Source organism: Hyperolius riggenbachi, chromosome 1 (genome assembly GCF_040937935.1).
Source record: "Hyperolius riggenbachi isolate aHypRig1 chromosome 1, aHypRig1.pri, whole genome shotgun sequence".
Classification (NCBI taxonomy): Eukaryota; Metazoa; Chordata; class Amphibia; order Anura; family Hyperoliidae; genus Hyperolius; species Hyperolius riggenbachi.
The window spans coordinates 329,405,291-329,421,843 of NC_090646.1; the positions used below are offsets into that span (position 1 = coordinate 329,405,291).

The 16,553-nt window shown below is 44.3% G+C and overlaps 1 protein-coding gene across 2 annotated transcripts in view; it reads right to left on the minus strand.

The window, feature by feature from the left end:
* Nucleotides 1-1,826: 1,826 nt before the first annotated feature.
* The window catches only part of GAK (cyclin G associated kinase), a 254,225-nt gene continuing 239,498 nt past the window's right edge, over nucleotides 1,827-16,553 (minus strand). For both annotated transcript variants that reach the window (XM_068233894.1, XM_068233893.1), the window contains exons 26-28: nucleotides 7,873-8,021; nucleotides 5,456-5,632; nucleotides 1,827-2,313 (exon numbers count right to left, since the gene is read on the minus strand). In XM_068233894.1, the coding sequence (XP_068089995.1) occupies nucleotides 2,212-2,313; nucleotides 5,456-5,632; nucleotides 7,873-8,021 (428 nt within the window). In that variant the 3' untranslated portion in view covers nucleotides 1,827-2,211. The remainder of the gene's footprint in view (nucleotides 2,314-5,455; nucleotides 5,633-7,872; nucleotides 8,022-16,553) is intronic.

Consider the following 16,553-nt stretch of genomic DNA (forward strand, 5'->3'; position numbering starts at 1 on the left):
CCATTTATGTGCCCATATAGCCATCCTATCCAGATCCTTTTGCAATACGTCCCTATCTTCCTGAGAGTTGATGATTCTGCACATGCTGAGTTGGCAGCATGAAAAGAAAAAAAAAATAACATGTAAAAAACCCTGCCGCCGCCACCCTGGCATTTTAAATAGAACGCCAGGGTGGTTAATGGGCCACAGCCATGCAGTCCGAGGGAGGTTATTCTCATGAAAGGTTCACTTACCCCCTAGAACCAAAGATCTAGAGAATAGGAATAGAATACCTAATATACAAAATGTAATTCTATGTATTTTTTTGTGACAGAGACTGGGGAGGAAACTCTAAATATACAGCATGGCCTAAACAGGCTAACTTTTTATTTTGGATACATTAAAGCACACACTGAGGCCTAGTCAAATTAAGTGTTCACCAACTCATCCCTTTAATTCCTGACACACATGAATTACACAGGTTTTGTGGCTAGCTAAATGCAGTTTGGGTACGGATTATGAGTAAGTAGCCGAAGAACCAGCATAACTTAGATGTGTCTGTATTAAAAGGAATGATTTGGCAGCCCTGTTCTGATGGATACTATAGGTCAGTGATGGCTAACCTTGGCACTCAGCTGTGACAAAACTACAAATCCCATCATGCCTCTGCCTCCTCGAGTTATGCTTAGAGCTGTCAGAGTATTGCAATGGCTCATGGGACTAGAGGCTAGTTCCACCAGCTGAGGTACCAAGGTTAGCAATCACTGCTATAGGTACTTTAGTAATATCTCCACATATGCAAAATAAACCACTTTCAATTAATCTAGAAAATACTCAAGGTTGTTTGTAGATGTGAAAACTGAAACCTCTACTATACACATGTACCGTATATACTCGCAAGCAAGCCGACCCGCATATAGGCCGACATCCCAACTTTTACCCGAAAAACCAGGGGAAAATGATTGACCCTCATATAAGCCGGGGGTAGGAAATGCTGGCTGCGTGATCCCCCCAGTGTGTCCCAGTATAGCTAGTATAGTGCCCAGTATGGATAGGTAGTGCCCAGTATAGCTAGTATAGTGCCCTGTATAGGTAGTATAGTGCCTCAGTATAGCTAGTATAGTGCCTCAGTATAGCTAGTATAGTGCCCAGTATAGCTAGTATAGTGCCCAGTATAGCTAGTATAGTGCCCAGTATGGGTAAGTAGAATCCCCCCCCCCCCGCCGCTATTACCTTAGCCGGTGCTGCTTCCTCTATTCCCCTCTCCTGCTGTAACTAATTCACAGCAGCGCGCCACATGGCTGCTGTAATGAGGCAGGAAGAAGGAGAGAGAGCGGCTTCCTGTAGCGGCGATGTGTATCGCCGTTACTATGGGAACCGCTCTCTCTTAGGCTTCCTCATCATCACAGCAGCCACCGTGGGGCGCGCTGCTGGGAATTAGTTACAGCAGGAGAGAGGAATAGAGGAAGCGGCGCCGGCTAAGGTAATAGCGGCGGACGCAGGGGGAGGGGGCCCCGCACCACATGACTCGCAAGCAAGCCGACCCCCCAACTTTTGGCCCACTTTTTGGGGGTCAAAAATTCGACTTGCTTGCGAGTATATACGGTAACTACCCACAAATTACATATAATGGAAAATCATCTATAAAATGGTTCTGTATTACCCTTAATAATCTCACTAATTTATAAGCCCCCTTTTATACTGGACACAACAAATCATTGTTATATCCAACTATAAACAGCATTTGCATTGACTTATAATTCCTGAGTGGCATGGTGTATTCGTACACTACGGATATAGGACAAGAAATTAGACCAGAATTTACAGGAAAAATGGTAATGCAAGACTGGAAGAAAAGTGTTTATTTCTGTACACAATGGTTATGATTACATATTTACTGAAAACAAAAATTTACATCTAGCAGTTGTCAGAAAAACAATGCATCAAATAAACCCATCATTAAATTCTGCAGAGTTCCTTGTTTTGTAAACTGTAGATTTATCATTCACCACCAGGAAAGTCCACTGGTTTGGTCTCATTGACAGTATATATAATGCCCCAAAACACATCATTTGGAATGAACTTACAATACAGAGAATGGTGTCATAATCAAAGAAAAATTACTGTTGTGGGCTCTTGCATAAATGTACAAACATACTTAGGAGAACTATTAAAAACCATGGTGGAACAAACTAAAACAAACAAAATAGTTTCAACTGTGAAGGATGTATATTAAAAAAGAGGTCTTGAGCCTTGATTTTCAAATTCTGACCAGGCATCATTTAATTCCATGAAGATCATTTTGGCATACTGTTCATAAGGTTGTCCTGTGGCCTGCAAAAAATAAATAAAATACATACACATTTTGTCCAGCTATTAGAAGGAAAAAAAAAGAAAAAGAAAACCCAGCAACAATGCACTTTTTTCATTCCACTCTATTCAGTTTTGTATCGGAAAGTTAGAACATTAGTTCAGTCTCAGATTTTCTCAATCCATATGATAATAAATATGCATTAACAAAGCAATGTTTAATGTTTATTTCTTTAAATATTTGAAATTTACCTAGCTTGCTGACTCCTGTAGTTCCATTTTTGTTAAGAAAATAGTGCAATTTAGCTGGATACCCTCAAGCTTGTAATTAGTCCAATGCCCAGGCAGACTATGTACTTCTCATAGGGGCCAAAGAGAAACTAAAAGATCTTCTCAAAACGAAAGATTTAGGACATTCCAAGTCTATGTCAATGTACTTTTTATTTATTTAGTAATTACAGTAGCAGCCTTTCCACCAAATTCTAAAACAAAAATCTGCAAATGATATACAATGCATGCTAGATCCAGAGCAGAATAAAGATTACTGCAATTAATTAATTGCAAAAACTTTTAAAGGAACCCTGAGCTCTGCATAAAAATGAAATGTGGACTTATCTGGGGCTTCCTCCAGCCCCCCATAGCCCGTAAGGTCCTTCGGCATCCTCCAGATCCCTTCCGTGGTCCTGATCTCAGCTCCGGTAAACTAGCGTCTTTGGCTGAAGTCAACCGTGTGCGCCCCCGAGTCCTGCGCATGCGTGGGTCGCCAAGACTGCAGGGGTGTGCAGAGGTAACTTAAGCCAAAGTCGCCGGATTACCGGAGTCAGGACCAGGACCTCGGAAGGGACCAGGAGGATGCCGGGCAAGCTCACGGGCTATGGGGTGGGGGGTGTTAATGGAGGCCCCAGATAAGTCCACATTTTATTTTTATGCAGAGCTCAGGGTCCCTTTAAGAAAAAAAAAAACTGAAACCTGGTGAACTGTTTGATGCTCCACAATATTATTGGCCACTCCTACTTTTACCCATATGAGGAAAATTGTGTCTGATCACCTTTTTGGTTAATAGACTGACATTCATTAGAAGAATTACTGACCATATATGGTTGGGTCAATTGCACATTTAATCAAAGTCACTGACAAGAAATTGCAATCTGTGTATGGCCAATATTACTACATGCTGTAAACTGGAAGCACACACAGAGCGCAGATCATTTGTAGTCTACACTACTTGTTAAAGGTTACCAAAAGTGAAATATAGTCCTTCTAGTCCATTGCAGTTCTTCCATTCTGCTCCATTCAGCAGCAGTGCCCGCTGAATGGAATTCAGGCACCTGCGCAGTATGCCACGGACAACGTGGACTTGATTGAGAGCGGCACATTACGCAGGCGCAGTAAGGACAACCTCGAGATCGTCCTCTGCACCATGCGGGGACCCCGGGCCGGCAGCTGCAAACGGAGCTGACTTCACGGGACAGTCAGCTGTAAGGGGCTGGAGGAACCCCTAGTTAAGTAAATCGGCTGTAATTTAAATTGCCTGATGACTTCTTTAAAGACTAATCTCCTTTCACTCACCTGAAACCTGCCACTCCTGTCTGTTTTAAAAATGCAATACTGTACTCTGGAGCAGTGCTTTTATTGAAGGACCTTTTGGTCCGCTATATAAAATACTGGCTGTTCTGGCTCTTCATAATGTAACTAAGTACCTTGTATTACATTAAGTACATTGTATTACATTCACTATACCTATAGTATTTTATACAGTCCATATCTCAAAACAGTTGATTGCTAGGTGTAGTAAATGGATGCTAAATTAAAGGTTATAGGTGTGCTTATAAACCAGTGCTTCTAGATGTATGTTTGACATACTAGGGCAAAAAAGAATGATTGCATTGACCTCACGCTCTAAACTGATGCATTATCATTTCTGGACATATGGAAGTGAAAGCTACAATTATGTTCTCTTAAAGAGGAACTTTGGCAGAAAGGGGAAAAAAGTCAATACATTGCAAAGTAAGAAGTAAAAAAATAGAAGATGATATTCGCCATGAAAATTGTTCATGTTTGATCCACAATGAGCCTGCTAGTCACCATCTTTACAACTGGCAGAAAATAAAAAACAAACTAGACCGTAGGAACTGCTATTATTTATAACCATACCCCCTAACATTGTGATAGGCTAAAAGGTTTTCTTTTTTGCACAGAGGGAGATACTGGTTGTTTGGCAGTTGGAAACAACTGTTATTTCCCACAATGCAACAATGTAAACGGACGGTGTTTGCACCATCTAACAGTCTGCTGATGACAGAGCTCTGCTCCATCACTCAAGTGGGGATGCGCGTGCATCAGTACCTGATCCCCTGTAAAATCCCGCCCCAGGACTTGATGCCTTTCGACCTTAGGCAGTCCTGGGGCTGCCACCTTCCCGACGCCTATTGCTGATAGGTGGTCGGGAAGGGGTTAAACAGTTCTCAGTTGGTAGCAAAAAGCGTAAAGTGTGCCAAGAAATTTCCCCCCACACCATCATATCACCAAGAAATTACACAAGGCAAGATGGATCCATGCTTCACTGACATGAGTGCCACCTGATGTGATCTTCGGTTGCTTTAGCCCATCTGCTTCAAGTTTCAACATGTTGTGTATTCAAAGATGGTATCCTGCATAACGCTAATGTAACAAGTGGTAATTTGAGCTACTGTTGCTTTTCGATCTCATCAAATTAGTCTTTTTCCCCAATGACCTCAACAATGTATTTTCACCCACACAATTTCTATTCACTGGATATTTTCTCTTTTCAAATCTTTCTTTGTAAACCCTAGAGATGTTTGTGCATGAAAATTCCAGTAGATTAGCAGTTTCTGTAATACTCAGACCAAGCCCTTCGTGCACCAACAACTATCCCATGTTCAAAGTAACTTAAATCCCTTTCTTCCCCATTTTGATGGATGCTTTTTTCAGCAACAGGTGTACCTAATAAAGTAGCCAGTAAGTGTCCTGTTTGAAAGCATTTTACTATCTTTTGCAAAATTATCTATGAAAGTCTCTTAGTGTTGCAAGTTATAACTGGAATTGTAACAAAAATACTAGTAGGAAGTTTTTAATCAGGATGATACCATTTATTGGCTACCATAAAAGAAGCAAAAAACCTTTAAACTAAAGTCTATGATCTTACCTTGTCAGGGTGAACCACAAGCACGGCTTTCCTGTAATATTTTTTCACTTGGTCAGGTGTTACCAATTCAGCCATGTTAACAGGTTTCCATCTGGTTTCTCCTTCCCAAAGTACAGTGTGTAGGGTAGATATCAACGCTCTTATATTCCTTTCTTTACCTTCTATCCAGTCTAAAATCTGCAAAATAAATGCAAGAGTTTGTATTTGATATAAACTATCAATACATAATTTTATAAATGCAGTAAATGATGTGAGGAAAACCTACTGATTTTAGCTCAGATGAGAATGGAGATGGTGGTCATAATTATGTGTAGTTTGCAGTCTAGTTGATCACATATTCAGAATAAATAAGAATGACTGGTCAAAATAACACCAATAAACATTCTTTTATCATCTAGGAATATTAAGAAGTTCATTTTACATTTGTTCTAAAGATCCTTCATTTCCAGAATACTCATGATTACACTGGCTGAATTCAGCATTTCAAGCAGGATAATTATTCATTGCTTTTATGTATTATAACATACCGTATATATTCAAATATAAATTAGTGGAGGGGTGGGGAACACTAGACACCAGGTGATATTATATGGGGTGCGACAGGGGAACAATAGATACCAGGTAATACTGTATGGGGGTGGGGGTCCACTAGACAACAGGTATGCTAGTGGGTGAGGTGGACAATTAGTCACCAGGTATGCTGTAGGGGGGATGGAGACAGGCCCTTTAGACACTAGACACCAGAGAAAGTTGTGTGGGGAAGGGATGGGGTTCACTAGACAACAGGGAATGCTATATAGCTCACCAGAGAAGCGATGTGGGGATGTTAAAAGTAGCAGTCTGGGTTTCTACGCTAGGTTTATACTTGAGTAAAACTATTTTTGTGGTGTTTGAAGGGGAAATTCAGCACCTCAGTTTATATTAGAGTATATACGGTATTTCCCCAGAGAAATATAAATATGGAAAAAATACTACCTGAACATCAACAGGGTGTGTTCACCAAAGGATAACACATCAGGTAAAACATCCCCAGCTCAGCCCACACTTTTCTGTGAATGCGTAGAAAAATGCTACAAAACTTCCAGGCTGCGGGATATAAAAGAGGCTGCTAGTGGCTTGAGCAGATACCTCTCCAAATGTCATATTGTTGTAAAGAGTTAATGCAGAGTGGTCTTCAGGTGGCAACGAATTCTAAGTACAAATCTGGACTTGCTTCAAAAATATGGACTATACTGGACCAAACATAATGAAAGCTTTATGGGACATTGTTACATTCTAGGAGGTCTAAGTGTTAAAAAAAAAATAAAATGGGAAAAGAAAAGTAAAAAGTAGAGTCACATTACCCACAGCTGCAGTGGGCAAGACATTGGCAGAGTAGTTACCGACTGAGTTGCAAAGCCTCTCTCTCACCTACAGTGGAGACAGCTAGAGCAGCTGCCATTCTGATTGGTATTTTTTCTCCCTGTGAAGATAGGGTAGGAACCTTGGTTCTTTCCTACCTTGATACTCTGATGTAGCAAGGCCACGTAAAACATAGGTGGGTGGAGCTCCTTATGTCCTGATGCTAAACCTGACGTCTGATGCTAGAATGTGATGCTTGAGAGTGAAACTGCTTGCCTGCACATGACACGGGAGCTGCAGTGAGTGACGGAGGACAAAAGCACAAATCACTTCATATGGTGAGGGTAAGCCAGAAGGTTAAGCCATATTACAAACTTCTCCTGGCTGGAATCCCAAATGGCCCTGACTATCTGCTTGCTTATTAATCATACTGGACTAACCACTAGCAGTTTGTTTTTGTGTGCTCAATGCTATGGAAAGCCTTTGGAGTGTATTATTTAATCTGCTGGCAGTCATTGTTGCATGCATGCATACAAGGAGCTTTGTGGTTCAATCTACTGCTGACTTATTTCTAAGGAATGATGACTGCCTTCAATGATTTCAATGCTTTTGGATACTACCGTCTAGCTATATGATTGACAGCAAGCGCTGATGCAATTTGTGAGACTAATTTGAGCCTACTGTGGAGTGGGAACCTTTGGCAGCTGTTTTGTTCTATTTTCAAGTTGGATAGTGCTCAAATCACTCCTTTACTCAAATTACAGTATCACACTTGTTATTAGTTCCATAGAAATCATATTTAAAGACGATTAATCATCAGATTATCTGAACTGAAACCCCTCCATGTGTAAACAAATACTGATCTGTTTGTTACCAGAGATTCCGTTTACAAAAAGAGGATGACAAAGTTCTCTAAAATTAGGATTTACCTCTGGAACAGTGTGGCAAAAACAACATCTGACATATTTAGGGACCACAATAAAAAGTTCAGCTAAATTACAATGGACAAAAAGGTTTACTATACTCCTTTATTGTGTCCCTACTATATCAGTGGCTGAAACATGTTAGCAACTTACTTTCAGTTTCAGTGGGTCCACTTCCCGAGTCAATTCCTGTCTTCTCATTTCAGCAATAGTTCTGGGACCCTTCTTATCGGATTTTGATGAAAATCCCTGGTTAGAAAGCAGGTCCCCAAAATCACTTTCTGTAACCTTTGGTTTAGGTCCTGTAAGGAAATACATGACAAATATTTAACAATACCAGATATCTTCTCATGACCTGGAAGGCAATTACAGGTTCTGGATGCCAAAACTGGAATTACAATTGACTGTCTTTTCCCTGGTCCTGGAGTCCAATACAAGAGCAACTATAAGGGCCGATTCACACTACAAGAGCTTTTTAAGTGCTAGAGATTTTAAAAGCTTTTGCTAATGCAATGATATTAATCTTCTGTACAAATTACATTTTTACCACTTAGAAAGTCAAAAAGTATTAAAAGGACGGTTAAGGAAAAAAAAAGAAGGGTTGAAAAGTGGGGGGAAAAGGCTATGGCACCAATCGGGGGTAAAAAAACCCCAAAAAACGTTGTGCTGAAATGTAGTGCAGGTCGCTTCTTTTTTTTATGCTATACAAAATCAGAGATGGCTTCTGAAACCTCAGCAGCCTCACTTGTGTTTTCGTATGCGATTTTGTATTACTGTCTGAGCTAAGCATATGGCTGTCTCTAAAGCTACAACAGAGGTAAAAAAAAGACAATTTGAAAACTCAGTTATAATGTATAGATCAGGGTACTTGCTCTTTATTAACTTAACCACTTGCCGACCTCCTGAAGCCGGCGGCGGCAAGGGCTAGGCCCAAACGACCGCAATACGCCCATCGGCGGCGGCAGCAGGCGAGGCTGTGCGGCGATCGTGTCATGCATGACGCGATCTGCCGCCGGCAACTGACTCCGCCCACCTGGCGCGATAACCCGCCGGCCAATTAGCAGCGCCGGCGGGTTTCAAATGCGCCGATCGGGCCAATAGAAAGTGTATAATACACTTTGTTTATGTAACAAAGTGTATTATACAGGCTGCCTCCTCCTCTGATGGTCACTTTGTCGTGCGAACATCAGAGAGGATGGCAGCCTTGTAAGTAAAGACACAAACACACACTTTTACATACACAGACTTCCCGATCGCCCACCCCAGCCCTCAGAACCCCCCCTGATCACCCCAGCAGACCCAAGTTTGCACCCAAGCACCCCCCTAAAAACCCATCAATCACTCCCTCTCACTAACTGTCAACGCTATACCCTAGATTAGGTCCCTAGCTGCCCCCTAGGGTCCCCTGATCACCCCTCTACCCTCAGACCCCCCCCTGATTACCCCCTGTATACATCTGCCTTACCCACTGATTACCCACTAATCACCTGTCTATCACCCCTTGTCACCACCACCCATCAGAGCAGACCCTAAACTGTCCCTTGGGGGCACCTGATCACCCACCCAGACCCTCAGATTGCCCTCAGACCCCCCTCCTGATAACCTCCCCAGTGCATTGTTTACATCTATTCTCCCCTGTAATCCCTCACTGATCTCCCATCGTCACCCCCTGTGTCTGCCACCCATCAGATGAGGACCCAATCTGCTCCGTGCGGGCACCTAATCAACCCCCCACACCCTCAGATCGCCCTCAGACAACCCCCCCCCCCCCATCACCTTCCCAGTGCATTGTATTTGATTGTGCTGTAATTGTATTTGATTGTGCTGACATTGTATTTGATTGTGCTGTAATTGTATTCGATTGTCCTGTGATCGGCTTTGATTGTCCCGTGATCGGCTTTGGTTGTCCCGGGATTTGAGTGCCCCGTGATTAGCTTTGATTGTCCCGTGATTTGATTGCCCTGCGATTGGCTGTGATTGCCCTGTGATTGCCTTTGATTACCTTGTGATTGGCTTTGTTTTCTCATTGATTGTTTCTGATTGCATCTGATTCCCCACTCGCCACCCCTCACCCCAGATTACCACCCTGTCACTATCCTAGTGATCTAAAAACAGTGATCAGTGAAAACTGTCACTTTTTAAGCATCACTAGTGTTAGCAGTTAGGCCAGTTAGCTAGGCCCCTTTGTTAGTGTCAGTTAGTGCTCAGCCCACTGCACCACAGTCACTAATTAGCAACATCACTGTCGCTAATCAACATTGGTACTATATAGTATCTGTAAGTGATCATTACTGATTGCAGCCAGATCTATATTAGGGTCACTAGGATCCACTAAAAAACGCAGTGTTTGCCCGATCAGGCCTGATCGTTCGCCTGCACTTGCGTTCAGCCCGCCCCTCCGCAGTAACAATTTTTTTTCTGATCACTGCAAAAAACACTGTACAATAGCTGTGGCACTGTAAAGATCAGTTTTCATTTTTTTTTTTAATCAAAACTCAGTGACCACAGCTTTCTGCTCCTCAAGTACTCCCTTTTGCTAGGTAGGTGCTCTTTTTTCTGGGTAGTCTCAGAGGAATACCCCCTAAATTTAGCAGTCCACCATGGCAAGAAAGGGGTATACCGATGATGAGGTGTTCAGGTACATGGCCCAGTCGGATGAGGACGATTGGGACGACTCATTTGACGAATCTTCTGGGTCAGAGTTTGAACCTGTAGAGGACAGTGGCTCACTGACCGATAGTGATGTACTCTGCTGCCATGTCCAGGACACGATTTGAGAACATCCTGCGCTACCTGCACTTCAATAACAACGAAACCGGTCATCGAAGTGCCCACCCTGCTTATGACCGGCTCCACAAAATTCGGCCCCTCATAGACCACCTGTCATCCAGATTTGCAGGTGCTTATACCCCTGAACAGGACATCTGCGTAGACGAGTGACTTGTACGTTTTACCGGGCGCCTTCACATCAAACAGTACATCCCAAGCAAGCGCGCCTGGTATGGGGTGAAACTGTATAAGCTCTGTGAAAGGGCCACAGGCTATACATCTTATTTTAGGGTCTATCAGGGGAAAGACTCAAAATTGGAGCCGGTCGAATGCCCTGACTACCTGGGGAGCAGTGGAAAGGTTGTGTGGGACTTGGTGTCACCCTTGTTCCAGAAGGGGTACCATATTTTTGTGGACAATTATTACACAAGTGTGGCCCTCTTTCAGCACTTAAAAATAGAAGGAATCAGATGCTGTGGCACCGCGCGGCCTAGTCGCCGGGGCTTCCCCCAACGGCTCATTACCACCAGACTTCAATGGGGGCAGAGGGCCGCCTTGTGTGCAGACAACCTGCTCGCGGTGAAATGGAAGGACAAGAGGGACGTTTACTTTCTGTCCACCATTTACACAGACACGACAGTCGAAATTCAACGGCGAACTGAGGTAATTGAAAAACCCCTTGTCGTCCACGACTATAATACAAACATGGGAGGGGTGGACTTCAATGACCAGAGGTTAGCGCCCTATTTAATTTCCCGAAAAACAATACGCTGGTATAAAAAAAGAAAAAGTGTCTTTTTACCTGATTCAATTGGCAATTTACAACAGCTTTGTTCTCTACAGTAAGACTGGGAGAACTGGATCTTTTATTCAATTTCAAAAAGAGATCGTTATGGAACTCTTGTATCCAGGAGGTGCCGTTGCCCAACCCCCAGATGCAACTAGCCGGCTGCATGGAAGGCATTACGCCTATCCAATTCCAAGTACCCCAGGTCACCGCATCCGAAGAAAACGTTGTCGTGTCTGCAGTAGGGCTGGAATAAGGCATGACACCACTGTTTACTGTCCCACCTGTCCTGACCAGCCTGGCCTATGCCTAGGGGTGTGTTTTGAGAGGTACCACGAGCAGGTACACCATTAGAGAGTAGGGAACTACAGACACAGCAAGTTTTGGGGTGTATTTTTACACATACCCATGCTGGGTGGGAGAAATATCTCTGTAAATGGACAATTGTGTGTAAAAAAAAAAATAAAATCAAAAAATTGTCATTTACAGAGATATTTCTCCCACCCAGCATGGGTATATGTAAAAAAATACACCCCAAAACACATTATACTACTTCTCCTGAGTACGGCGGTACCACATGTGACACTTTTTTTGCACCCTAAGTGTGCTAAGGGGCCCAAAGTCCAATGCGTACCTTTAGGATTTCACAGGTCATTTTGAGACATTTGTTTTCAAGACTACTTCTCACAGTTTAGGGCCCCTAAAATGCCAGGGCAGTATAGGAACCCCACAAATGACCCCATTTTAGAAAGAAGACACCCAAAGGTATTCCGTTAGGAGTATGGTGAGTTTTCCATTCAGACCACTGCAGCTTTCACAGTTTATGGCTGCATGAAAGCCCACTAGAGGGTGCTCCTGTCGCGTACTTGCGAACAGAAGTAACAAGAAAGGCCGCGATGACCGGCCTCTCTTGTTTTGCTTTCCTCGTCGCCATGGCGACGAGCGGAGTGACGTCAGCCACCTCCGATCCAGCCCTTAGCGCTGGCCGGAACTGTTTGGTCCGGCTGCGCTGGGCTCGGGCGGCTGGGGGGACCCTCTTTCGCCGCTGCATGCGGCGGATCGTTGCGCTGCGGCGGCGATCAGGTAGCACACGCGGCTGGCAAAGTGCCGGCTGCGTGTGCACCTTTTTATTTGACAAAAATCGGCCCAGCAGGGCCTACACGGCAGCCTCCAGCGGTAATGGACGAGCTGAGCTCGTCCATACCGCCAGGCTGGTTAAAGGGAACCTTAACTGAGAGGGATATGAATGTTTCCTTTTAAACAATACCAGTTGCCAGGCAGTCTTGCTGATCTCTTTGGCTGTAGTAGTGGATGAATCACAGACCTGAAACAAGCATGCAGCTAATGCAGTCTGACTTCAATCAGAGCACCTGATCTGCATGCTTGTTCAGGGGCTTATCCTTCTCAGTTTAGGTTCCCTTTAAGGGGCGAAAAGACTGTGGTCCTTAAGTGGTTAAAGGACAACTGAAGTGAGAAGGATATGGAGGCTGCCATATTTATTTCCTTTTAAGCAATACCAGTTGCCTGGCTATCCTGTTGATCCTCTGCCTCTAATACTTTTAGCCATAGACCCCGAATAAGCATGCAGCAGATCAGGTGTTTCTGACTTTATTGCCAGATATGACAAGATTAGCTGCATGCTTGTTTCTGGTGTTATTCAGACACTACTGCATCCAAATACATCAGCAGGGCTGCCAGGCAACTTGTATTGTTTAACAGTAAATAAATATGGTAGCTTTAATTTCCACTTACCTCCACGACAGGTCCACCAGGAGATTACCCCGCCCATCCCTGGGACAGGAAGAACAGAACAAATTTATACACCACCTCCCTACATCCTACCTCAGTGTTCTTCCTGTCCCCTGAATGGACAGACGTAATCCCTGGCCTGCCGGGAGGCCAGAGGGTGAATGTCGGGATTCCTGCTGCCTGCCCAGGTGCTCCTTAATCTGGGGATCCCAGGGGCTGCTTTGTGACTGGGACGGCAGGCTTCCTGGATTAATTTGGCGGTATGGACGAGCTGAGCTCGTCCATGTATGCCAAGGTGGATTGATTAGCCCCTGCAGGGTCTTTTCACTTACTTTTTTTTTTTGCAGGACATGTAGCTAGCACTTTGCTAGCTACATGTTCTGTCCGATCGCCGCTGCTCCCCGCCGATTCGCCGCTAAAGGGGCTGCCCCCCCTCCCCGAAACGCCTAGCGCAGCTTGGCGAACCCCCGCCAGGCTGCGCTATGGGAAGGATCGGAACTCCCCATGACATCGATGACGTCATGTCCAATCATTACCATGGCGACGGGAGAAGAGACGATAGGAAATCACGCTTCTCGCGGGATCTCGGACGCGTAAGTATGGCCGGCGGGAATTGGGTGGGTGGATGCAGGGGGACATGGCGTACTGCTAGCTACAGCAAGAACAAAAAAAATTATTTAACAAAAACGGTAATGCGTACATAATGCGTACTTATGTACGCATTACCCAGAACGCCAGGGAGGTTAAGGGCTCCGGCTTGTGGACTTCCCTCCGCCATACGCGTGCAATGCAGGAAGCGCCACAGCGGGCGGCATGCGTTCCACAGACGGATTCCGGCGGAAGGAGCAACCTGGAACTTTCGCCGGCTGGAGGCAGACCAAGGTCCACGTGGGACGCCACGCTGTGCGGCGTCTAGATCAGATAGATACTGAGAGGCAGAGCAGCTGGATCTCAGCTTGGAGCTGATGCTGCAAAAGGATCCGCCGCTCCTCCTGCACACACCATGGAGCTTTCCTCCTCTCAGGGTGGGGATCCAGCTGCACAAGCCAGTACAGGCCAGGTAAGGTCTCTTGTTAATGGCTAGGAAGCAGCAAGTGTAGTTAAAGGTTTATGCAGCCTAGTAATGGATGTTCTATGTGTCTTTTCAGAACCCAAGGCCTGCAAAGTTACCTGAGGACTTTTTTTTTAATCAGTGGTAAAGCATGAAAGTGGAGACATGTTTAAAGACATGCTTTCTAAGTTTTCAGCTGGCTGAAAAGTTTTCCACTGCCTATGTTCCTTCTGCTTTACCGTCCACCTCTGTGGTATTTCAGCCTATGGGGGCTAGAGATATTCCTAGAGCAGCCTTTTTACCCTGGAGGAGCCCTGCAAATAAATAAATTTTGGAACTCAAGGAACCCCTGTAAACATTTTATTGGTCTCGAGGAACCGCTGCATTTATTCTGCATGAGGCATGATCTTTAAAAGTAGGTGAGGCGGTTTATTTCACTACCCCTTACTATACTGCCACTCATTATACTGTCCCCTTATCCTAGCGACTTTTATTGATGTGCTCATTATTATTATTCTGACCCCCAATTTAGAGCATTTTATAGTACCCCCTATTATAATGTCCTTCCCTCACGATGGGGGAAAATGTCAAGGAACCCCTGCAGAGTACTCAAGGAACCCGGGAGTTCCAGGGAACCCTGGTTGAGAAAGCCTGTTCCAGAGCATTTCAGGTTCCAGGGGTTTCGTGGTCCTCTTCAGAGGAAGCAGAGCCAGCTGGGGGGTCCTCTGGTCAGGAAGATCAGACACCCAGAAGCTCCTGAAAGGGAAATTTAAGTTGCTCCTTCATCATCCGAGTAACTTAGAATTTAAATGCTCTGCATTAAATATTCAGACGTGTTTCAGGTGTTCTAAAACCTTCTACAGTGGAGGATGTGATGTATTCAGAACAGACGGTTGCTAGAGGGTTAGTGTTTCAAGTTCATAAATCCATGCATGAATGGATTGAAACTGAATGGAACGAGCCGGACAAAAAGTTGTTGGTTCATAAATCTATCAAAAGACGATATCGCTTTAATGAAGAGGAAGTGTCTAAATGGTGTAAATGCCCTAAATTAGACTTCGTCATTTCAAAATTATGCAAAGATTCACCAATCCCATTTGAGGACAGGGGAATCCTCAGAGATTTATCGCATAAGAAAATGGAGGCACTACAAAAAAATCATGGGAGGCTGTTTCAACCTCATTTGCACCTAATCTAGCAGCCACCTGCACTGTTGGGTGCTTAATTATCTGGTTGCAGGAGCTGCAAGCTTTTTTAAAAAGTAGGTCTCCAATTGAGAATAAGACTTTTGTGACATTAAGACTAGCAACCAATATATGATGTTGCTAGGAACTTTTACCATATAGGTGAAGCATATGTGACTGCTTCACCGAAGATGGTGACTGACTTGCATTCCGTTTTGCACTATTCTGATGAATGGAGGATCCCTGCCCAATATGGCAATGGAAATGACTATATAATTAGATCTGCAAAGCCCGGGACTGTAGTGCAAACGCTGAGAAACTGAAAATAACTTTCTGCTGATCTGCTGTGTAGCACCCTGCAAATGACAGCAATATGTAATAGTACTGGCCTTCTAGCTGCAAGCCCTGGGAGGGTGGAGACTCAATGCTAGAGAGCCTGGGCTTTACCAATAAAGAAGGAAGCTGGGCACACCCAGCTCACATCCTGACGAATCGCCCACAAGAGAGGCGGGAAACGCGCCAATGGGCTGAGCCAGCGCGTCACAGTGACACTCTCCAGACACTGCTCTGACTGCGGGAGCGCTAATGGGACGGCATCGCACGTGGTAGCCCAAACCAACATCACAACCGGCCTGGAGCCGACAGCACATAGCGTGTGTATTATCTATGCATGACTGCCGTCCGCATACTGCTGACTTCTGTGACATCTGGCCGCTGAGTGAAGCGGAGCCACTTGCACTACAGTGGGAACCCACAGGAAGACGAACACTGCGGAAGTGGTGAGATCATTCCAATAGAGATGAATAAATCCTCTTTTCCCCTTACCGCTGCAAAATAACTGCATGATTCTTCCATGTGGCTGCATTTACCACTATTATATTTATCGCTGCTGTGCAGGCTGGACTCTATACCCCCTATGGGGAGCTTATAGCTGAGCTGAAAACACAAACTCGTTGCTCATGCAATTGGAAAAGTGTCAATGGTTGGACCCATGTGTCAGTATGCAAGGTTGTTGGTGAGTGTAATGCCGGCTTAGCTTAGATAGTTCTGGCTATAAGCTTTGAGCATGTGTACAAGGCGCTGCTGCTCCAGCATAATACTTTTAGCTGGTTTTTATATGCAGATTTTTGCTTACAATTAAGCAAATGTGTGAGTTATATTTTTTCTAATAAATACAAGATTGTCTGGTTTACATATCAGGGACCTGTGCCTTTCTTTGTTCTCACTAGTATATGTTGGGTGATATGTTACTCTGAGTGAATACCAGAAGTCTAATGAGAACATAATTACATGT